The sequence below is a fragment of the Culex pipiens genome, chromosome 2 (genome assembly GCF_016801865.2).
Source record: "Culex pipiens pallens isolate TS chromosome 2, TS_CPP_V2, whole genome shotgun sequence".
Classification (NCBI taxonomy): Eukaryota; Metazoa; Arthropoda; class Insecta; order Diptera; family Culicidae; genus Culex; species Culex pipiens.
Genome location: NC_068938.1, coordinates 159,484,956 through 159,508,691, shown reverse-complemented (window position 1 = coordinate 159,508,691; position 23,736 = coordinate 159,484,956). Strand labels below are relative to the sequence as shown.

Here is a 23,736-nt window from a genome sequence, read left to right as displayed (position 1 = left end):
TATCAAAGCCAATAATTCGAATTTGGATAACTAAGTCGCCACCCTCACCCAGCAGATGTTGCTTTTCCAGGATTTCCGCGCGCGCTCTGAAAAAAGAGTCTCGCGACCACACTTTTGTCGGTCTGTTGGCCCACGCCACGTCAATCAACAGACAGCGCTTGGGAAAATCGAAAGTGGCCAAAATTCGATGTCTGATGTTGACTCACTGTCGCGGGGTGGAGTCGAATTGCCCTGGCGGAATCCACGCGGGTCAGGGAAAAGATAAACAGAGTCCGGTGAGAGAAGAGGAAGTTATTTTATTATTCTGCAACTTTCTATAAATAAATGTAGCGAATTTTACGCGCGTATGTTTGGGAAACGGGATTCGATCGGAACGTGGCAAGATTTTCCATCAGTTTTCCTCCAGCTGTTCGATAGTAAACCTCGAGTAGTGTCGTTTGTAATCGGATCGGATCGCGACACTCTGACCTGCGCAGTTTAGTAAATATACAAAACATCAGTCTAAGCACACTTGGAGTGAAGCCGTTGAGCAAAGTGGAAGCGTGTTTCTGAAGTGAAAGTGGGGAAAACTATAACAAATCGGTTACTGACATCGGAAAAATTTATCCCGGTTATCTTATCAGTGAAGCCAGGCGTTATTTACAACGGTAATCTTTTTGGTAATCTCAGCTTAAACCTGTTTGATGAAAATGATAATGATTTATAGAAGTTTGTGCTAAATACAACCAGGAAAAGCCATGGCACTTTGTAGCTACATCATCGAGATACCATAAAGAAATTTCCAGGAAAACCCAAATTAACGATTTAATTTGAATTGTATACGATTATTATTGCTCATCGAACAGTTAGTTTGTTTTCTATCATATCACACCTCTCTCAATGCTACGCAGTAACCTCTCCTAAGCATTGAACTTGGTAGCAAGTGTAATTGTTCAACTGTAGTGCAAGTGAGATGATGCGGGAAAAGTGCAATTATTTTATCCTTCTCTCCTTATGATGAAATGGTGTGAGGAGCGCAATTGTAAGTTATCATTGCGCTGTCAGTATTGTTGCAATTTATGCCATTCTGCAGCTGTTATTGAGCAGTTGGTACCTCCTAGTTGCTATCGGCTGACTAATGATGATGGAGTCGCATGGTTCTCCGTCGTGTGGTTTCCTTGTGTGAAATAGGATTTAAAAAAATTAAAGAGTGGAAAACTACACTGTTTGTTATTGGAACAGCGGCTAATTGGCCATTGCCGAATATCGGTTGTACGATGAATGATAATGAACTTTATTACCGAGTTGTGGTAGGTTTTTACCGAATTCGGTAATTTTCACTTAACCGAGCCGAAAATTTTGGTAAACTGCAACATGTACCGGATTTGGTAAAAAAATCTAATTGTGTATAGGATTACATTCAATGACGTGTATTGTTATTTATTTTTGGTACGGACTACGCGGGGCAAAGGGATTCTCGCTTATTTTATGTGTAAAAATCAATGTTTCATATAGTTTTCAACAGGGGTCGATTTTTAGGTACCGTAAAACGGGGTTACTTTGATAGCCGGGGTGACTTTGATAGGTTTGGGATTTTTTCGCAAAATGAAGAGTACAATTAAAATACGTATGGAATGGTTTAGAATCATACTGACCGTGGTAGAGAAGTGTTCAAAGTACCTCAAGAAGGACTTTTCATAAAATTTTGATAAGTTTAAAAAGCTAGTTAACTATAGTTAAGAAAATGTTGATGAGAGACATTATTTTAAACTTCTTAAAGTGTCATGCTTTTCTCAATGAACATGATTTTGCATCGGAAAACGGAAAGCATTTTCGGATTCTTTGGACAATTTTCCACTAGGAGAAGGTTAAATAAGTTTGTAAACAATAAATAATATGTGTCTAAAAAATTAGAAAATTAAAAAAAATCTCCAAATTTATAGGCAATTTCAATTGAACAAATTTCATGTAAAATGTGAAAACTCTTGATTCGTGCTTCGAATTCAGTATAAAATGCAATATAAATCAATAATTTTATATACAAAACTAGTTTTAACAAATTTCAGGCAAAATTTCGACTTAAAAAAAATTACCTTAAATTTATATGTATTTTGTTTAAAAGCTTATAAACTTAGTTAACTAAATATAAACATTGATTTTTTTCCTTAAAAACTATATCAGCTACATTAGTGATAGTATATTTAACGGACAAATAAAGTTTGAACATCTTAAATATGATTTTAACAAGAAAAACTTTGATAGTCACGCCGGAATTTAAACTATGAATTTTTAACGTAACACTATTGATTTTTTTTTTCAAAATAGTGCATGGACTTTGTGTGGCCTACCCCAGTACATGTTTAAAAATAATAATCTTGAGAAAAACCTTACCTGCTAGAAAATATTCCAAAAACAAATTGAAATCCTATCAAAGTCACCCCGGTTTACGGTACCTAAATAAAGATAATTTTATGGTGCATTGACTTACTTGAACTAACTAGTACTTACATAACTAAAGTTTATTTTTAAGGTTATATTTTTGGTCCGATTTTGGCAGGAATACTATTTTCCAGTGATTTTGAATCAATTAAATCAGAAATAATCCAATGTGTTTGATTTTTTCTTTTATGCAAAAATGTATCGAAATTTTTTCGCGTACCTTTGACCCGCAAAGTACTTTTTCGGAAACAGATGGTAAAAATAAGAAGAAAAGTAATTTAAAAAATTCTTCAATGGTTAGCAAGGTAATTGGCTAGGTTAAACACTAGTTAAATGGTTTAAATGATTTCGTGAACCTGAAGTTTTGTAAACCTTATTTTGTATATTTCTAATATTAGATCAAAATGGCCAAAAAGTGACTTTTCTAAACAACTTACACAAACTTGAATGTTTTCACTTTATTTTTGTAAACGCATAAAATTTACACTAAAACAAGTCGAAAACCCAAATATGAGCTTTTTTTCAAAAAGACCGGTGCGTACCTTCGCTCCGTGCGTACTTTTGCTCCGTACTTATCTAATATGTAAAAGCCTAATTTAGTTTTTAACACTGACCTCTGGGCGGGCTTTGATCTAAAAAAATTTCAAACCCCTCTATTTTCAACCAATTATTGATATTTAATATGCATGGGAAAGAAGAATGATAGATTTTTTTTTTTGGGTCAGATCCTTAACTTGTTTTATGCGACTTTGTCAATGTTTTGAAAAATATCATTTTTATGGGGTCAACTTTGGCTATGTGTTTTAAAAATATGTACCGTCAACTGAAGTGAGTCGGGAAAAAAAGCAAAGCAATCCGCTTTAACGACCCCGGGTCTTTTGTGGTCTCTGTTGCAAGTTTCTGCTCATTTCTAGGCGTCCGAAGGTTATGTGTGTGGTGAGTCACCCAAAACCTCTTTTACGCAAATGGACCGACGTTTTACTTCCCCATCCGTTAGAAGGCCAGAAGGATAAGGCGGGAATCGAACCCGCGCCCCATAGCAACTTAGGGATCGGTAGCCGAAGCCGCTAACCACCGCGCCACGAGGCCCTCCGGTCGGGAGTGAGTCGCGACTACAGTCTGAATAGCGACAACAGTTTTTAAAGCATTAAAATGCTTCAAATTAAGAAATCGATGCACACATTTAGTTAACCTGGATCTGTTCTAACCGAAATCAATCAGACTATAGTGCAAGAACCTGGCTAAAACAGCTGTCCCGATTTACCCCAGATGACGGTATGCAATACTTTTTGTAACATCCTTCTATGCATTTTTCAACAATTTAAGTGACAATGGTATCGTTTTATAGCAGAAAATTGTAAAAGTTACTGTAAATAAATATAAAAAAACTAGAATGGCAAAAGGTAATTATACTTAAAAAAACCAACAGAAACTAAACAAGGAAAATTGAAAATAAAGACTAAAATTGAAACAAGATAAACATTAAACAAAAAAAAAAGAGTAGAGCAAAAATAGCTCTAAATGACTTCCAGCAGGAACATCATAGAAATCGGAAAAAAATCCTCGAAAAAAAAATTGGGCTTTAGAGGGTTAATCGGCAATGAGCGAGTTATTTCTAAACTTTGAACCGAAAATCAGGTCTCTTGATTGTAATAATGTCCTTAACATTTTGTGAACATTTTCACTTTATTAAAGTAAAGATTCAAATTGAAAATTCAGATCTCCTGATTTACCCAGCCTAATGATCGCTTTCTGGTGTTTTGTTGAGCTATTTTTCTACACAATTCTTCATTGGGTGGCCACCAGAATTCGATCATGAAAATTCCAGCTTTTCCCCGATTTCCTACTGAGACCAACATATTTTATTCACCTTAAAGTAATTGTTTGCATAAATGGAAATTTTTGGATATCTCGTTTGATCAACTCTGATAAATTCCTATAAATTTACAATTTAAAAAAAATGTGTTATACAGTGGACTCTCTGGCAACAAGTTTTGAAATTTATAGAATTTTATTTAAACTCAACTAATCTGAAATTTTCCCGGATTGACGGTCGAATTCCTGAGTATTTCCCGGTTTTATCCCGGTGGAATCAAATGTTTGACTTTTTCCCGGTTTTCCCGAGGTGGCCATTCTGGTAAAACAGGTCATTGATTTTCAAATTTGAAGCTATCAGTTGATCTAACACTCATGTCCCAATTAAATTTGTAGCTCTAATTCGCTCCAGGTGACGGTATTTAATATATATTTTTTTTTCTAATGACAAATGAAATAATGCCATCACCAGGAATATATTTTTTGGTCAAATAGCAACAAAAATAGTTAATCTATTTCCCTAATCAGACAGTAAACTATAGTCTTATCGGTAGACTGATTGCCAGTATTCACCAAGCGTCTCCTCCAAATGAAGATGATAGCACCATTTAAGAAGAGTGATTCGCTTGGCAATGCACTTGTCTGGCTTGCTGTTTGAATTGAAAATTTAATCTATGGCATCATAGATTTGATTTCGTATCGAAAAGCGTTTCTTACACGATGTTTTTTATTTTACGAAAACAGCTCATTTTCTTCTGTTTTCTTCCTCCAAGCGTGCGTCACGATGAAAACCGGCTTCAGCTTGCAGTCGGCCGATGCAGCACTAGTCCGGATACCGGCCCCGCGATTTTTATGGGCCATGCCAGTGGCGGTAAGGTGCTTCTAGCCGATCTGCACTTAACTTTGCTTTGGCACATTGCCAAGTCGCATTTCAAAATTCTTTTTTTTTCAGATAAACACTTCCTTGTACGCATACCCAGCCGAAATTTGGGAGCAGATTCCGGACAAAGACATCATCATCAAGCTGACCATACTGATTCCGATCGTGCTGTTTGGGATTCTTGGAAATGTTGTCCTGCTGGAGATCATCTTCTCGAATCGATCGCTGCGAACCGCAACACATCTGCTGATCGCCAATCTGGCGTTGATCGATCTCGTAACGCTGTTGCTGTGTCCGCCGATGTTCTTGCTGCACGATATCCACCAGAGTTACGTGCTCGGGTCGGTGGGTTGCAAGTTGGAGGGGTTCATCGAGGGTAAATTGTTGTTTAGTGGTTGGTCTCATCGAGGTTTGAATTGAAATTCGGGTTTCTTCCAGGTGGCCTGCTAATAACGTCCGTTTTGGCACTGTGCGTCGTCAGCTATGACCGGTTGGCGGCGATCGTACTGCCGTCCAAGGCTCGACTCAAGAACACCAGTGTTGCCGTGGCCACCGGACTCTGCTGGCTGGTGGGATTCGCCGCGGCCCTTCCGTTTGCGATCTACAGAAATTATCGCGAACGCAACTGGAGCAACTTTCATGAAACGTTTTGCGCTGAAGATCGTCAAGTTATGCCACTTTATTGGGATTTGATCGTGGTGTTGCTGGTTTGGTTGCCGTTGGGGGTGATGCTGGTGACTTACAGTGCCATTCTGTGCAAGCTGGACCACTATGAGAGGAGTGCGCTGAATCGGGAGCATCCGATGGTTGTGAGGTACAAGAGTCGAGTGGCTAAAACGCTTTTCGTAGTGCTGATGTCCTTTGTTGTGGTGAGGATTCCCTTTACGGTTATGATTATGGTGTACTACAAGGACGTTAACGATGAAAATACCTTTGAGGTGATCGCCTATTTAAAGCACCATGCGTCTCCATGGATTAACCACGGTTTATTTTCGTTCAAACAGGTCAGTGAGGGCTTCGTTATGGTGTGGTGGTTTGCCAAGGTTGCCTTCATCTTTCTGTACTCGGCGGTGAATCCGGTTATTTATGGGATGACGAATCGAACCTTCCGGAAGGCGTTCAAGAGCTCCAGGATTCTCAGTATGATTTGTCGATTTGAGGAAAAGCAGGTAGGTGTTATTATCAGAGTAATCATGTCGCTCACGGAAGTCAAAATAAAATTAAAACACGGAAAAGTTACTTCCAAAGTCTCATGAGTGAGCCAAATTTATTTTAATATTTTAAAGAAGGATTATCTTGTTTAATTGCCGCAATGCACTGTAGTGCCTGTCTACGCTCATCTTCAGAGTTTGTATTTTTGGCTGTGCTTTCTAACAACAGAATGGTTCTAACCATAATTTGCTTAGCCATGTCACGATCAGGAATTCTAAGCTCGATGGAAATTAGTTGATCGGTCGTTGGATTCGCCTCTTGTGCAAGGTTCACTTCTTGATAGATATTCGTTGGGTGAGATGTTGTCAAATGCTGATGTGGTTCACCTTCGAAAAGAACTTTTTTCCTTAGTGAGGCCAAACTCGCAGAAACTATAAAAACCGGGAAAACAATCGTTGTAAAGAGTATTCGTTGTCGTTTATGGAAATTGTTTGTGTCATGCATTTGTCGACCATGTTTGTTTTAAATTTAGAAATAATTTCAAATTTTGATTTAGATAGCATCACTCAAAAAATGGTTTCTTGCATATTGTATTTTAGAAGCATTCTACATATCGTCGCTTGTATGCTATCTTGTGACACGTCCTATCTTTTTACAGCAGACGTGTCACCCGCTCGTGTGGATCAATCGGACCGCGCACTGGACTCACAATCCAGAGGTCGCCGGTTCGAATCCCGCGGCGGGCGCTCTAAAATTCTTTGTGTAAATCTGGGTATTCGGCGTCGTCGCTCTGTGCCATACTTTCATACACTTAGGAGCCCAGGGCGGCGAAGTCCTTGTAGATAAAAAGGAAGACACTAGTGGTTGGTACTAGCAATGGTGGCCGACAGCTATAAATTCAACTTCGTGTGTGTGTGTCACAAGATAGCACAAAAGCGACGATAACGTGATTCATTTTTCACTACAATTCGCTACTTTTGGGATCCATGTTCAGAACCATTATTGGCAGTAATTGCTCCAAAAATGAATGCATATCGGTGTGGAAACGTAGATTCTGTAAATTTTTAGTACTTACCAAACTCAACCAATTGTTTGAAAAACATCTAAACTTTTTGCAGCGTTTATTGAAAACTCGTTCTATTTATCCGATTTAGAGAACCTTGCTGTGAATTTCTTAATAATTAGTTGCAATCTAACTGTATTTAGTGCAAAGTTCGGATGATCAAATGAAAAAAATATCACTTGACAGCCACAACTGCTCCAGCTTGAAGTTGGTTGTGATTTAATCTATTTAGCCAAAAAAGTCTCTTATATTGTATTGATGTGGGTAGTTGATCTGAATCAGACAAACAATAAGGCAAAGAAAGAAAATATCTTTAACAATTAGGGGGACAGGGGGTAATATGCACCCCCGGGGCAAAATGCACCCCCTGCTTTTCTCGGTGTTTGGAAGAATTTTCCGGGGAAAAATCATAGAAATTGGAAGCTTAACATTGCTAAAACATGCTGGAAAAATTTGAGCATCGTAGTATAAAAACAGCTTAAGTTATTTGCAAAACTTTAAAATGTTGTGTTTTCATCTAATTTTCATAGAACTTTCATTATGATTTTTGGACAATATTAAAAGCATTAATTGTTATTGTAAGTGTTGGGGTATAGAGTTTTTGCCATAATCTTTACAATTCTGTAGATAGATGAGTCCAAAAACATCAAAAAATGCATTTTTATTAAATTTTCTGCAAAAAGCGTGGTCGGGGCAAAATGCACCGCTGTGAAGCTCCTTTGTAAAAACAGCGGTGTCATCTAGTGGTGACTAGTGAAAACTGCTTTTACCCGGTGCATTTTGCCCCATGTTGTGGTGCATTTTGCCCCGTTGTTGTAGTGCATTTTGCCCCAATGTTGCGGTGCATATTGCCCCGCATGGTTGTTTGAAATGATTCCAAAATGTTTTTAGAAATTTGATATTTTCGAACAATTTTGAGGTTTTTTAAGACTTTTTTCACATGGATGACGAAGAATAATAGTTGTTTTAGAACATCCAACAAAATTCTTCCACAGTAATGCTGTAATGGTTGAGAAATCACAGATTTCCCTTAGGGGGTGCATATTACCCCCTCTCCCCCTACTTTTGTCTACCTATATAAAATGCTCACACACTACAAGAAAAGACTGTGCTCTAACTACCAAAAAAATTATTCAGAATATACTCGGTAGATTGTTTGTTTACCGTTATTAGGGGTGACATTGGGTCTGCAGGTGAGATTGGGTCATAAAAATATTAATATTTTTTATGACACAATCTCACCCCCTCCCCCTCACCCCACACCCAATGTATTTTTGAAAAAAAAAAATTGTCGCTTCAGTGCCAAGATACAGCCATTTTACTAAAAAAGGTGAAATTTAAAAATTCCTCTCGAAAACAATATTTTACCATTTTGTTAACTCATAGCTTTTGCATAGTTTATACCCAAGTAACCACCCAAGTAACATTTTTTTCCAGGAGTTCTACAAGAGCTCTTCAAGATAGCTACAGCATAGCAGTTTGGACCGCGGTAGGATAAAAATTCTCTTCAAAACTTCTTCAGGAGTTTGGAAGAGTACTTGAAGAGAGTTTTATCCTACCGCGGTCCAAACTGCTATGCTGTAGCTATCTTGAAGAGCTCTTGTAGAACTCCTGGAAAAAAATGTTACTTGGGCATCCTGCACTAAAAGAAATCATTAATAGGCTGTAAACCAGCATTCCACAGCTAATCTGCATTAAAACAGCTAATCTTAGAGCAAATCAGCTCTAAAGCAACTGCTATAACATATGCTGAAATGCAGCTAATTTAATGCTACTGCCAGCAACACTGCCCAATTTTTTCCCATTAAACTGGCAACACAGTTGAGATGTGAAAGAGACAGAATGATGAAAACCAAAACAATATATCTCTGTCTCGCTCATCCATCACAAAAACCAACCAACTGAGGAAAAACGGAACGGCTGTCGGTCGCAGCTGAGATTAAATACAATTTCGATATTTTGCACGATTAATTTTATGTTCAATGATGTGAAATTGCGGCGAGAATTGCGGTGTAACCAAGGTCGGAAAAAAGAGAACCATCACTTCTGCTGGACAGATTTCTTAGACTTAGAGGATGGAGGTTGGAATTTTTGGGGGCCAGTTTGGTACCAAATGCAATTGCGTTAACAGTAGGGGCCTAGCTCTAAAACAGAAATATAAAGTCCAAACTCAGCTGCAAATCAGCTGTAAAAGCGCTTTTCCAGCAAATTCCAAAACAATTCAGCTGTTATTAACTGCAGGTAAAGCGCTGTTAGTGCTGGACAATTACTACTTTTAGTGCTGATTGGTTACTTGGGTATTATGGCAATGGATTTGCAAAATCAATCATTTTCATTGGCGCCTTTTTAAAAGGTGCAGGTGGTTTATGTTTTACATGATCAATATGACAAAGAACATTGCACAAAACTCTATACAAATTTATTCGATGTTTACTTTTTGAACCATTGCTGATTTGTTGAATTTATAATAATTTATTCTATTTTCAATATTTTCAAACCAGTGTGGAAACATAAATTTTCATTTACAGCCATAAAAACCATGAATTTTGATACTCATATTGCCAAAAATCGTATGGTTCGGTAATTGTCCCCGGTGGATCCTCCCAGGGCACTGGCCTCTCCAGGTTGTGGTCACCGCTATCGAAATGGCCATTTTCATGTCCAGTATCAAAAACCATGAATTTTGATACCCATATTGCCAAAACTCGTATGGTTCAGTTAATCTCCCCCCGGGAGAAACCTCCCAGAGGGCACCGGCCGTTCTTTACTGTGGCCAATATAATATCCAACACCACTGTCCGAATTCTTTTCAGTTTGTCGGTTCCACCAAGCACTAGCCTTGGCACTAGCTGGATACCGGTAAGACACCTGAAAATCTGCTGGATAGAGGAATTCCATTCGTGTTGGTGCCCAAACGATTAGTGTCTATCAACGTGTGCGCGTGTGTGTGTGTGTGAGCAATAAATTGACCACCGTGAGGTCCGTCTTTGGCGAAACCTCGGTAGGCACTGATTTTTTCTGAGGCTAAGTGCCAACTTATATAGTTTCGCCAGCTTGTTGCAACCATGGTGCAACATTCTAGCGTGACAGTTCCACGAAAGCAGGAGACAAAGCAAAATTTCCTAAATGCTAGATACTTGAATCTGATTAATGTGTTGGGGAAAGGTTGTGCTCAACCAATCAGCGACCGGGATTTTTCCGGTCTGAATTTTTATTTTCCATCTTAACTTTTGAGTACTTAAACAAAGTTTTATCAACTTTATAAGGTAGTCCACTTATACTTTAAGATTTCCCCTTTCGTTTGGTGGGTAGAACATACATATTCCTACAAAGGGGTGGAAGATATAAGCATTTAAAAGACCACATAATTTTGTTACACTTTTGCTTCGCGAAATTTTGGATTGACAGTGCCAAAGTTTTTTTTTTTAAAAAATTGAGATTACAAGCCATGGTATTAACATTTGAAAGCAAAAAGTGTTTAAATATACAGTAACTCTCCGAAGTTATCCGTATTTTTTTGTTTGGCCCTTAAAGTTACCTACACCGTGTAAGGGTGCTGAAAAAAATGCCATTTTCGTCGATTTTCGTAAAAACAACAAAAAAACATCCGATTCCTCGGGAAATTTTACGTTACATACTCAAAAATGGCAGAAGCTAATTGACAGCATTCTGGGTTTTTCAGCGTCCGGCACGCTTAAACTGAAAGATGACGAAAACAGAAAAAATCAACTATTCAACTAAAACTGAAATAACTTTTAAATCTAAGTGATGACTTAAACTTTTAGATACCACTAGATGCGTATTTCATTTACAAATTTCAGTGCCCAAAATAAAGGTCATCGCTTTAATTTTAAATTAATCGCAGATTAGTGAAACCAGCTTAAATTTTGCCGTGTTTCAAAGTTGTTTTCGCGTAGAACTGCTGAATCAAAACCACTTTTTTACAATTTAGCAGAAAACCGCTTGGGCTAGTACAAATTTTATTTAAAGTTTTTGTCTTTGTTTTTGTTTTTTGTTTTTGTATTTAAATATATTATATTTTTTGTCCCCCTACCCCCCACCCACGGCCAAGGCCGAGGGACAAAAACTTTGAAAATATTTGCATGGGCCTTATCTCTGAAAAAGTATTAACATAAATGCAAATATTGATTTTTTAAGTGAAAATCCCTTTTTACCAAAATTTTGAAGTAAAATTGATTTTGTACATTTTTTAAAACCTGCGATTTGCGCTCAGTTCGACCTCCGGAACAAGCCCATGAATTGAATACCCAAAACAAAAAAAAAAAAGCAATTGTTATACCTATTGTGCATAAGAGCAGTGGTTCCAAAGTTAGTTTTTTATTAAGAGTTCGTAGCTTTTGTTCTCCCCTTCGTGGCGCGGTGGTTAGCGGCTTCGGCTGCCGATCCCTAAGTTGCTATGGGTTCGATTCCCGCCTTATCCTCCTGGCCTTCTATCGGATGGGGAAGGAAAACGTCGGTACATTTGCGTAGAAGAGGTTTTGGGTGACTCACCACACATAACCTTCGGACACCTAGAAATTAGCAGAAACTTGCAACAGAGACCACAAAAGACCTGGGGGTCGTTAAAGTGGATTGCTTTGCATTTTTAGATTTTTTCTACGCTGAGAAAAAAAAATAATAATAAAAAAAACATAAAAAAAATTAAATTAAAAAAAATCGTCAATTCCAATCCATTTTCAATTTAGATTTCCTTAATTCAAAATTAGAGAGACAAAACTATGTTTTTTCCGGAATAAATAATTACTTACAACTTTAAGACAAATTGAATACTTGAATGAATTATAAAAAGCGCACTTTTTGGCAGAAACATATTTCTGAAATATGCAAAATAGCTTTAATAAACAAAGATGATCTTATCTTTCAGAACCCCGACAAGCCGCCCAAAGGGCGAATATTGACATTTTCGCGAAAAATGCTCTGGCCTCGAGAGCCTTGCGTTGATGACCAAAATAATGAGGAAAAGTTTTTGAACCGAGTCCAAGGTAAATCAAGGTAGGAAATGCTCTAATATCAATTCGATCACAATCGTTAACTTTTAGTCGTTTTCGCAGATATGTGCCAAATTGGCTAAATTCCACTATTCGCATCAAGGATCGAAATCGTAGTGTTATAAAGGCTGACAGTAAATCTCCGGATGGAAATGGTACAAAGTCTTCTAATGAGACAGCACAAAATTAACATTTATTTTCAGCTGCGATTTTGATAACCGTGTACATTTCTCCCTTTGTATATCCAGAACAATAAAGTGATAATGCATGATTCCCGCTTTTATTGGCAACAATTAATCGTTGAACATCGACATCGACCCACCCACGCCCGAATTCGTATGCTTTCGTATCATTCACTTAGCTCTGGGGTTGTTAGGTCATGCCCGGGAGGGGTCACATAAATCGTTTGCTCTTATCGCACAAAGCGAGATTATATCGAGTACCTATCTGAAGAGTGTTGGATAAATCATCCTCGTTGGTTACGCCAATTCGCGGGTGCTTCCGTTTTTTTACAGATATTGTTACAATGCAACCGATCCAGTTACCATGAGCGTAGGAGATTGGACAGTTCATCAACGACGTCTAAGGTGAGTGCTGGTTGGATCTAGTTTGGTTCAGCAGGATTTTGAGGTGATAAATTTGTGCTGAATGTGATGATATACAACAGGTGCTTTAAACTCGGAGAAGGCGAAGGTAAATAAGGATCAATTTGTTATCTTATGTGCACTTCATAACTATCGATTAGTTAAATTATAGTTTGAGCGAAAGCAGTGGAAATTACTTTCAGTCTAGTCGCGACGGTTATTTAGAGAGCACTGTGGACTCGTTTGCTAAACATTTTAGGTAGTGAAGTGGAAATTATAGTTGAACCGTAATTTTTTGATTTTATTTTAAATATCGTTCATTCTGAACACACAAGACTTAAAAGCACATTAACTTCAAAATAATATCTGCATTGGCCGTTTAGCATTTTTTAACAGTGAAGCTTACATTTTTGTTAGCTCTATTCTTCTAAAGACAAAAGTTTATTATAATCACCTTTCAAATTTGAAATAAATATATTTATGAAGTGTTGCTTTTTGATATTTAGAACTCAAACTGGTTTGAAATTTGAGGAATCTCCTGCAATACAATTGTTTTGTTAACATCTAGTAAAAAGGTAACAAAATAATTAGTGAATTTCTGGTGAGCATGAACTCATCATTCGCGGCAGCGGAAAGAATAATTCAATATGAGAGTGATGAAAACCAGACATCGGTAATGCAATGCAAAGCTATCATCAAAAAGCTCCAAAATCCTACAATGTTCCAACCTTCCTAGATGAACGTCAGCATCTACGACTATCCGCGGGAGATTTGGGTGACGCTGCCACCCTGGGAAATGCTGGTGAAAACTATCGCCTTCCTGCCGGTGATATCGTTCGGGATATTTGGGAACATCGCGCTGCTGTGCATCGTCGGGACGATCCGCGCCCTGAAGACGCCCACCAACGTGCTGATTGCCAACTTGGCCGTGGTGGATTTGGCCACGCTGATCGTTTGCCCGATGATGTTCATGGTGCATGATTTTTACCAGAATTACGTGATGGGCGCGATCGGTTGCAAGATGGAGGGGTTTTTGGAAGGTTTGTTACGGATTAAAGGGGATGAACTACACGGAAAAAAATCAATTCTCGAAATTGTGAATTAATTTCACGAATGCGAGAACCACGAAGGAATATATGCACGTTTATAGTGCAAATGCACCATACTCATGAATAAATTCCTTCGTGGTTCTAACATTCGTGAACTTAATTCACGATTACGAGAATTGATATTTTTCTGTGTAACCTTAATTAAGTCCCTGTTCACAGGATCTCTACTGATCACCTCGGTCCTGTGTCTGTGTGCGATCAGCTACGATCGCTTGACGGCCATCGTATTCCCGAAGAAGTCCAAGCTAACCTTTCGAGGAGTTTGGACGTTGATAGCGTGCACCTGGATCATCGGGTTTCTGCTAGCCCTCCCGTTGACCATCTACCGGAACTACAAGGAACGACCGTGGAAGAACTACCTGGAGACGTTTTGTGCGGAGAACACCAGCTTCCTGCCACCATACTGGCACGTGCTGATCGGAGCACTGGTTTGGTTTCCCCTTACGGTGATGATCTTCTGCTACAGCATGATATTCCTCAAGCTGGATCGTTACGAGCGAAGAGTGATGCAACGGGAACATCCCATTGCGGTGTCCTACCGGAAGAAGGTCGCTCGATCATTGTTCATAGTGCTGGTTGTGTTTATTCTACTGAGGGTGCCATTTACAACGCTGGTTTTTATTCGATACAATCGATTCGTGAATGAAAATACCAGCCAGATTGGGAACGATTTCGTGATTCTGTGGTATGTGTCGCACTATCTGATATTTCTGAACGCTGCAGTGAATCCATTGATTTACGGTTTGACGAATGATAACTTCCGGAAGGCGTACAATCAGACGAGGATCTGGAAATGCTTCTGGCACAGCAAAACGTTGAAGAAGGTATGTATTGATATCCATAATTTATTGTGTGATGTTTTTTTTCAAGTATCGTAAATCAACATGCTGTGGTGGGATAAACCGCACAATGTCCATGTATTTTTTTTGCCAAAAAGTTTTTTCAAAGTTGCTTCAAAAATACATTGTTGAAATGCCAGAAATGTAAGTCACAGAGTCTATTTTTTCCTAAAACTCTGCACTAAATGAATCATATTTGTAAAAAATTCTAGTTATTGTTAAGAGCGAGTTTTTCACCAATGTGTAACTGGTCGTATCGAGGTGCTCCGATTTGGATGAAACTTTCAGCGTTTGTTTGTCTATACATGAGATAAACTCATGCCAAATATGAGCCCTCTACGACAAAGGGAAGTGCGGTAAAACGTAAACATAAAAAATCTTAAAATTGCTCGCATTTCCGTAAAACTTCATCAATTCCAATTCTCTTAGATGCATTCGAAAGGTCTTTTAAAGCACTTCAAAATATGCCATAGACATTCTGGATTGATTTGACTTTTTCTCTTAGCTTTTGCAAATTACTATCGAAAATTGATTTTTTTGAAACCCTAATATCTTTTTGCAACAGCCTCCAACACCCATACTCCTATAAATCAAAAGATAGGTAATTTCATGAGTTTTAAGTCTACGGTATTAACTTTTTGGCCAATCGCAGTTTTTTTCATAGTTTTTTTTGATTTTTCGATAACAAAAATTTGCAACGTTAGCTTTTGCACTGTAGGCCACCATAGCGGCATTTTTTGGTCTCAATTTTGTCATATTCGGAATCCTCGGACAATTTTACGTAAGTTAGAAGTATTGGAGTTGTAAATTTGATTGAAGAAATGGCATTTAGAATGAATTAAAATATTTTTTAACAATTTGTTGGAATAGAGGGAAAACAGGGTTTCACCTACTTGATGCAGCATTTGACGTATTGATGATAAAGTATTTAAATAAGATCGATTTCTTTTTTCAACAATGTTTCATTAAATTATTTTTTAAATTAAAATTACATTTCCAATACTTCTAACTAACATGAAATTTTCCAAGGATTCCGAATATGTCAAAATTGAGACCAAAAAGTGCCGCTATGGAGGGCAAAAACTAACGTTGAAAAATGTTTGTTATAGATAAATCGAAAAACTATGAGAAAAACTGCGATTGGCCAAAAAGTTAATACCGTAGGCTTATAGTCCATGAAATTATCTATCTTTTGACTTATGGGAGTATGGGTGTTGGAGGCTGTTGCAAAAACATATTAAGGTTTTAAAAAAATCAATTTTTAACAGTAATTTGCAAAAGCTATGAGAAATAGTCAAACCAATCCTGGATGTATAGGGCGCATTTTGAAGAGCTTCAAAAGACCTTTCGAATGCAATTAAAAGAGTTGGAATTGATGAAATTTTACGGAAATGCGAGCAATTTTAAGATTTTTATGTTTTTTGTTTCTCAAACTTCCATGCTGGTTTTACCCCACTTCCCTTTGTCGTAGAGGGCTCATATTTGGCATGAGTTCATCTCATGTATAGACAAAAAAAGTTTCATCCAAATCGGAGCACCTCGATACGACCTCTAGAACAACCCGAGCAATATTTACAAATACTGCCTCTTAACTAACATAGCAAATTGCTGAAGCTATAATTTATCATTAATATTTGCATCCGCTCTTTTTTGAAATTCTTATCCATTTTTAAAAAGCATGAAATTGTACAACTTTGATAAAATAACATCACAGTCTTAATTGAATCATACATTATCAGCAATTCCCCACGAAAACAGCATGATTCGAAAAAAAAGTTCTCCGATCGGGCTCAAAAATTTTCTGGGGGTTCCTTGGCCGAAATAATTAGACCCGTATTTTTTTTCTTTGGTCATTAGGGTGACCTACGCCGTGTTAGGGTGGTCCAAAAAATGGCCATTTTCGTCGATTTTCGCAAAAACCACTTTTTTCAAAAAATCATATCTCCACGCCATTTCATCCGATTTTAGCTGTCTTAGACGCAAAAGAAAGGTGATTAGTTTGGCTTGTTAGGAAAAATAGTAAGAAGTTTCAAAAATCTAGCTTAACATTTGGAAAGGTCGTATGAAAACTTAAAATGCTGTTTTGAAGGTCTCGGGACCAAAGAGCCTATGTCTGAAAATATTTTTATGTGATTCCTCGAAAAATTTTACATAATATATCACAAAAATGGTGAAAATATGTTTTCAATATTCTGAGATACGATTTTTTGAAAATAAAAACTGGGTTGTTCGACGCGCCACGCGCAAAAATGGAAAAATTACGAAAACGGGAAAAATCGACTTTTTTCACTAAAACTGCGATAACTTGAAAATTTCAGCAATGACCTATACATGTTAGGGTACAAAAATTTTCGTAATTGAAATACGCAACTTTTGGTACCCTATCATCATGTATAGATCGTTGCTGAAATTTTCAAGTTATCGCAGGTTATGTTATGGTGTCATTTAAAACTCTCCTGGCCAATTGTGGGTCAAAATCATTTTTGGAATAAAAAAAAAAACTTGGCAAGATTATTGCAAGATTAATTCAAATAAATAAAAGAAATAAAAATAAAATCAAAGAAAATATTTTTGCACCAGTTTAGATAAGTCCAGCAAAAACTTTTTTTAAATCAAATTAAGCTACCTAGTTACAACTAATTCAACCATATGAAAAATGAAAAATATTAACCCTTTTCCTTCTCTAATTTCAGCTCGAACCGAAACGTGAACCAGTTATCATGACCATCGGTCAACTCCAACCTCGTGGTCCCTGCGGCAGTGAAAAACTCGGTGACCTTTCTGGCTGGGTAATTCCAGCGAAACCAAACAATCCCAACTCCCCAACGGAAGAATCACGTGAAACGAAGACGTCCCAGCTGAAACCTACCACCGAAGATGCGCAGACCAAGTCCACCTCGAACAAAGGAACGTCATTCTACGGTTGTAATCTTGTTTTGGGTGATCAATGTCAGAACAGAGAACTTAAACCACCTTCGACGTTGTTTATTTAGATAAGCTTAAGAGTATAGCAAATAAAGTCACACGTGCTGTCATGACAACAGGGTTTTAGTCCACTTCGAGCTTCCGAAACGATCCCTCAACACCAAACAGCGTCTGAGCGTTCTTGGGTCGACCCGGTCGCTTCTTCTCGTCGGTACCGTACTGGTCCTCTTCGAGGAAGTAGTCCCTGTAGGCGATGATCTTCTGCTCCCACTTGTCAATAATGTTCTGGATCGGACCGGCTTCGCCACCGTACTCCATCGGAAGAAGCCGTCGAGGTACGTGTTTGTACAGGGACTCCATGTCGTGGCCGTGGACGTAAAGCTGGGAAAGTTCAATAGCTGTAGCTTCTTGGAAAGATTCAAGCATCATGAGTTACTCACCCTGGACTTGTTCTTTTCGCTCATTAAGTTCTTAAACATGTTGAACACCACCTCAAAGCCGCTGGGAGTATTGATGTAATGAAAGCCCTTCTGTCTCAACGGAGAAGCCTCTTGGCTCATCATCGTCATCTTCTTCACGAACGAAGGTGTAAACTGGAGAAAGTGGTTCACGGTCACGTTCGACAAATCCAGAATGCCAACCTGTCCGGCTATCACAAAGTTGTCATCCTCGAGCATCATAATGTCGTTCGCCATAGTGCTAACTCGAATAACTTCCTCGATGGTGGTCCTCGGGGGATCGTAAGCTGCCGGACGGATCAACAGCACTCGTGGCGCATCAGGACCATCCGTCAAGGGCAACGGAACTCCAACTCCCATCCTAATAATCTCGCGAGTTTTGGGATCCAGCGGATCCCGAGTTCGAATCAGTTCCGGGGACATGGTCCTCACCGTGTAAAACATATCCAACTTTTCCTTGGCCCGCTCCAGACTGTACTTGCAACCCCTCAAGAACGCCACCAAAAACTGATCGTCGATGCGCGATCGCAGGTGGGGACTCTTCGCAATCCATTGTCGCAGAAGTGCGATGTCTTCCTGAATGCGTTCGGGTTGTTCGTTGAGTTCAGCACGAGCCTTCTTGCAGAGCGGCTCCGGAACCGGACGTATGGCAAGGTTGACCATCTCAGCGGGAAGGTTCTGGAAAACAACAATCAATCAGCTGATTGTAGGCAGATATTGCTAGAAACTTTTGATTGCTCTTTGTGGGCTGTTTTCTATTTCAGTATTAATGGAACCTTATCAAACTGTTGATAAACGAAAGTGTGCGACGGCTGAAGATAAGCTGATATTTTTTTTTGCCGAGTCATGATTTATCAACGTGATTCATCATATTTTTTGCTTTCATGACCTCAAAGGATTTTTCACAAATAAAAATGTTTAAAAGTATTGGTAAAGTTAGAACTATTGCATTTTTCACATTCTTATTTGTCAATATCTTACGAGCTTTCTAATAAAAATGATCCTATGAGAATGTGCGAGAAGAAAATCAAAGAATGAGCAGTTTTAGCAAAAATGTGAACTTAATTTATATCATAATGACCAGATTCAAGCAAATTTAATTCAATTACTTACAAATTTATAATATATTCCGTATCACTTCTCCCAAGGAAATATCGAAACACGAGTGAATCAGCGAAATGTGATCACTATACTGAAGGACTGGCGCTGCTTTTCTGCGCGCAATCATACCGCGCAAGTATTCGGTATCTCATCAACTGTTGATTAGATATGGCGAATTGCTTTAAGGTTCGCACGAGGCATCAGCGAAAGTGGAAGGTCTTTCGTGCAAAGGTTATTTGCAAAATAACCGTTGAAATTATGGTTGGTTCCAAACTTAATGATTGAATAAAATATCACAACTAATAATTTAATTTAGCTATACGAAAACTTATAACTTTGTACTTATTTAATATAATTTATTGTTTTAAATTATATTTTCAACTGAATAATCAAACTATTTCAGTTGAAGGCAGACTTATGCTCAACACATTTTTCAAAAATTACAACTCTTCGCCATTTCAATCGATTAGTTAGTTAGGTTTAAAAGGAAACATAATATCTAGACTTTTATTTTATAAAGTCCTATAAAAAATGTAAACATTGAGTGTATCCTGCCTACTCCGATGGGCATTGACAAAAGGTGAGACATAAAGTTTAAAAAATCTAGCACATGATTTTCAAAAGTCGTATGAAGTCGCGAGAAGTTATTTTAACAGAATTCCGAAATATGATTTATTGAAAGTTAAAACTGATTTTGATCAATCGCAATAGATTTTCTTGAAACTATTGCAAATAATAACATAAAAATATTATCTTTTGTGTGAGCTCAACGTTATTGATGCTTCAATTATGTTTAGAAAGAATTAACCACTTGGCTCCTTAAACCATTCCACCTCCCCGAAAACCGTCCAACTCCAAGCGAAACTTACCTCAGGATACCGTGGGGATTTTTCCTTATCTTCCCCCCCCCCCTTTGTCACGCTTTTCCTATACTTATAACATGCAATGTCACACATGCTCAGACCCCCCTCCCCTCCCCCCTAGAGCGTGACATACTTTATGGATGACGCCCAAATCACGTGTTTGTTTGACAACAACTTGAGTCCATAAACCACCCTTTTTCTTTTTATTTCAACCAAAAAGCATTCAATCCACCTCCAGCTTCCGGAACGACCCCTGAATGCCGAACAGACTCTCCGCGTTCTTGGGCCTTCCCGGGCGTCGCTTCTCGTCCGTGTCGTACTGCTCCTCCTGCTTGAAGTAGTCCGCGTTGGCCTCGATCTTCTTGACCCACGTGTCCACCACGTCCTGGATGGGGCCCGCCTCACCGCCGTACTCCTTCGGCAGCAGCCGCTTCGGGATGTGCTCGTACAGCGACTCCATGTTGCTACCGTGCACGTGGAGCTTTGGGGGGAATGAGGGTTTGTTAGATTTTAGTTGATTTAGGAGTGCTTGGGAATCTTACCCGAGTTCGGTTCTTTTCGTTGAGGAAGTTCTTGAACAGATTGTAGACCATTTCAAATCCGGACGGAGTGTTGATGTAGTGGAAGCCCTTCAATCGAAGCGGTGAACCTTCCTGGGACAGCATGGTAACCTTCTTGACAAAGGTCGGACTGAACTGCAGGAAGTGGGCCATCGTAGTGTTTGCCAAGTCGAGAATGCCAACTTGTCCGGCGATTCCAAGTTGATCGTCCTCCATCATCATGATATCACTCATCATCGAATTATACCGGAATACATCCTGGATGGTGTACTGGGCTGGATCGTACAAGCCTGGCCGTATAAGAACGATTCTTGGGCTAGCAGGTCCTTCCGTATTTGGCAGTGGAACGGCCGATCCCATTCGCATCAACGCTGCCATCTTCGGATCGAATGGATTTCGGTTCCGCATCAGTTCCGGCAGAGCAGTCCGGAGAGTGTAGTACAAATCAATTTTCTCTTTGGCACGTTCCAGACTGTGCTTGGCTCCACGCAGGAACATCACCAGATGCTGGTCATCCGAACGGATCTTAAGGTGCGGGCACTTGGCCAACCATGCTCGCAGTGCTGCCAGGTCCTCGTCAAGTCGCTCCGGAACTTCGTTGAGTTCGTCCTTGGCTTTCTGCGCAAGCTCCGAACACAACGAACGAATGTTAGGCATGGCGGCGGTGGGGCTGAAAGGGTTAATCTTATTTACTTAGCACAACTGCCTGGCGTTTATTGAGGTTGATAAGAAGTCATCGTGACTTTGGATCTTTGTGTGACGAAGTTGATTTTCAAATCAAATTTGGGTATTTGCAGTCTTGTTCGATAGTACAAAAGTTTTCTTTAATCAAACATTTTGAGACCTATTTTCACAACAAATATATTTGTAAACTTACCAGTTAAACTATCGAAACTCTTCAAATTGACTGTTCCACTTCGCGAAACGTTATCCTCCAAACTGAACTCTAGAGTGGTTGAACCCGATTATTTCAACCAAAGATTAAAGCACGCGGTGTGGTGGTGTCGCGTATGGGAAATCAATTTACAAAGATTAGATAAGAGATTTGGGATTCGGCAAAAAAGCTCGCAAATCATTGAACAGTTGGTTTGAAATTTAGATGGCAGCAAGGATTCAACAACAACCTAATATTTAAAAAATGTTTTTTGAAAAAAAGATGTAATTGTTTGTTTATTATATATAATTTTCTTTTTTTTTAAATTAAACATGTTTTTTACCACCGCAACTTACACTACTCGACAAAACAAAACTTGTGTCAAGGGATTCACGATATCTCATCCGTTCCTGAGAGAAAAGGCATCCCCGAATCCGATGCAATCGACAGAATTTGATTTTATGTCCATGGAGACTGAAAAGAATGTGGTAAATTTTTTAACATAAAAAATCGAACAATTTAAAAAAAACCATGCGTCTCCTCCCAATTATATGAGCCATCTACAAGAATATGGAAGCGCCTGGTGCATAGCCATTTTCTTTTAGCACAACGGAAACAACCAATACAAATGTATAAAAAAAGTTGTCAAGTTCGGGGGGTCCACAGCTAGCATTTTTTATACGATTATAAAAATAAATATTAAAAGTTTAAAATTTAAATATTTGAAAAACATTTTTTTTCAAGTTTATTTGTTTACTAAAATTTTATGTATCTCAAAGGTCTATGGGTACTTCGGGATGTCCATGGTCATCCGAGGACTCCCCGGAGTTAAGATCTACGAGTCTACCACCGTAACAAGCAAGAGGTCGTTGGATTTTGACCCCGGATCATGTGCCTATAGCATCAGTGCATATGGTAGACTACTATATGAATGTGTAAGGATGTCCATGGTCATCCAAAGACTCCCTGGAGTTAAGATCTACGAGTTTACCACCGTAACAAGCAAGAGGTCGTTGGATTTTGACCCCGGATCATGTGCGTATAGCATCAGAGGATATAGTAGACTACTGTATGAATGTGTAAGGATGTCCATGGTCATCCAGAGACTCCTTGGAGTTAAGATCTACGAGTCTACCGCCGTAACAAGCAAGAGGTCATCGGATTTTGACCCCGGATCATGTGCGTATAGCATCAGTGCATATGGTAGACTACTATATGAATGTGTTGGGATGTCCATGGTCATCCGAGGACTCCCTGGAGTTAAGATCTACGAGTCTACCGCCGTAACAAGCAAGAGGTCGTTGGATTTTGACCCCGGATCATGTGCCTATAGCATCAGTGCATATGGTAGACTACTATATGAATGTGTAAGGATGTCCATGGTCATCCAGAGACTCCTTGGAGTTAAGATCTACGAGTCTACCGCCGTAACAAGCAAGAGGTCGTTGGATTTTGACCCCGGATCATGTGCCTATAGCATCAGTGCATATGGTAGACTACTATATGAATGTGTAAGGATGTCCATGGTCATCCAAAGACTCCTTGGAGTTAAGATCTACGAGTCTACCGCCGTAACAAGCAAGAGGTCATCGGATTTTGACCCCGGATCATGTGCGTATAGCATCAGTGCATATGGTAGACTACTATATGAATGTGTTGGGATGTCCATGGTCATCCAGAGACTCCTTGGAGTTAAGATCTACGAGTCTACCGCCGTAACAAGCAAGAGGTCGTCGTATTTTGACCCCGGATCTTGTGCCTATAGCATCAGTGCATATGGTAGACTACTGTATGAATGTGTTGGGATGTCCATGGTCACCCAAGGACTCCTTGGAGTTAAGATCTACGAGTCTACCACCGTAACAAGCAAGAGGTCATCGGATTTTGACCCCGGATCATGTGCGTATAGCATCAGTGCATATGGTAGACTACTATATCAATGTGTTGGGATGTCCATGGTCATCCGAGGACTCCCTGGAGTTAAGATCTACGTGTCTACCACCGTAACAAGCAAGAGGTCGTTGGATTTTGACCCCGGATCATGTGCCAATAGCATCAGTGCATATGGTAGACTACTATATGAATA

The 23,736-nt window shown here is 39.0% G+C and overlaps 4 protein-coding genes across 9 annotated transcripts; 2 read left to right on the top strand and 2 right to left on the bottom strand.

The window, feature by feature from the left end:
- Positions 1-295: 295 nt before the first annotated feature.
- Positions 296-12,793, top strand: LOC120421703 (muscarinic acetylcholine receptor M3-like). 6 transcript variants are annotated; one of them, XM_039584945.2, is made up of 7 exons: positions 296-647; positions 4,978-5,104; positions 5,186-5,489; positions 5,552-6,051; positions 6,118-6,282; positions 12,214-12,341; positions 12,401-12,793. In XM_039584945.2, the coding sequence occupies exons 2-7, from the start codon at positions 5,018-5,020 to the stop codon at positions 12,525-12,527; spliced, it is 1,311 nt and encodes a 436-aa protein (XP_039440879.1). In that variant the 5' UTR covers positions 296-647; positions 4,978-5,017; the 3' UTR covers positions 12,528-12,793. The 6 variants fall into 6 exon arrangements, with proteins under 6 accessions (XP_039440879.1, XP_039440882.1, XP_039440881.1 ...); XM_039584948.2 differs by having other exon boundaries at positions 297-647; positions 4,978-5,109; XM_039584947.2 differs by having other exon boundaries at positions 297-659; positions 5,007-5,109.
- Positions 12,794-12,965: 172 nt separating this feature from the next.
- On the top strand, positions 12,966-18,008 carry LOC120421697 (neuropeptide Y receptor type 2-like). The gene is made up of 4 exons (XM_039584936.2): positions 12,966-13,594; positions 13,658-13,961; positions 14,190-14,854; positions 17,563-18,008. Exons 1-4 carry the CDS (start codon positions 13,529-13,531, stop codon positions 17,860-17,862), a joined length of 1,335 nt encoding a protein of 444 aa, XP_039440870.1. The 5' UTR covers positions 12,966-13,528; the 3' UTR covers positions 17,863-18,008.
- Positions 17,834-19,521, bottom strand: LOC120421699 (retinol-binding protein pinta-like). Its single transcript, XM_039584937.2, has 3 exons — positions 19,366-19,521; positions 18,235-18,930; positions 17,834-18,175 (listed from the first exon to the last, which is right to left on the bottom strand). The coding sequence occupies exons 2-3, from the start codon at positions 18,913-18,915 to the stop codon at positions 17,918-17,920; spliced, it is 939 nt and encodes a 312-aa protein (XP_039440871.1). The 5' UTR covers positions 18,916-18,930; positions 19,366-19,521; the 3' UTR covers positions 17,834-17,917.
- Positions 19,522-20,396: 875 nt separating this feature from the next.
- On the bottom strand, positions 20,397-21,747 carry LOC120421690 (alpha-tocopherol transfer protein-like). Its single transcript, XM_039584927.2, has 3 exons — positions 21,654-21,747; positions 20,759-21,446; positions 20,397-20,697 (listed from the first exon to the last, which is right to left on the bottom strand). The coding sequence occupies exons 2-3, from the start codon at positions 21,431-21,433 to the stop codon at positions 20,440-20,442; spliced, it is 933 nt and encodes a 310-aa protein (XP_039440861.1). The 5' UTR covers positions 21,434-21,446; positions 21,654-21,747; the 3' UTR covers positions 20,397-20,439.
- Positions 21,748-23,736: the final 1,989 nt, after the last annotated feature.

Coding starts and splice junctions, on each gene's coding strand:
- LOC120421703 (XM_039584945.2), top strand. CDS start 5,018: ATGAAAACCGGCTTCAGCTTGCAGTCGGCCGATGCAGCACTAGTCCGG. Junction 6,283..12,213: donor GTCGATTTGAGGAAAAGCAG/GTAGGTGTTATT, acceptor CTTATCTTTCAG/AACCCCGACAAGCCGCCCAA. Junction 12,342..12,400: donor CGAGTCCAAGGTAAATCAAG/GTAGGAAATGCT, acceptor TCGTTTTCGCAG/ATATGTGCCAAATTGGCTAA.
- LOC120421697 (XM_039584936.2), top strand. CDS start 13,529: ATGAACTCATCATTCGCGGCAGCGGAAAGAATAATTCAATATGAGAGT. Junction 13,595..13,657: donor GTGATGAAAACCAGACATCG/GTAATGCAATGC, acceptor CAACCTTCCTAG/ATGAACGTCAGCATCTACGA. Junction 13,962..14,189: donor GATGGAGGGGTTTTTGGAAG/GTTTGTTACGGA, acceptor CCCTGTTCACAG/GATCTCTACTGATCACCTCG.
- LOC120421699 (XM_039584937.2), bottom strand. CDS start 18,915: ATGGTCAACCTTGCCATACGTCCGGTTCCGGAGCCGCTCTGCAAGAAG. Junction 18,176..18,234: donor GCGAAAAGAACAAGTCCAGG/GTGAGTAACTCA, acceptor GAACTTTCCCAG/CTTTACGTCCACGGCCACGA.
- LOC120421690 (XM_039584927.2), bottom strand. CDS start 21,433: ATGCCTAACATTCGTTCGTTGTGTTCGGAGCTTGCGCAGAAAGCCAAG. Junction 20,698..20,758: donor ACGAAAAGAACCGAACTCGG/GTAAGATTCCCA, acceptor TTCCCCCCAAAG/CTCCACGTGCACGGTAGCAA.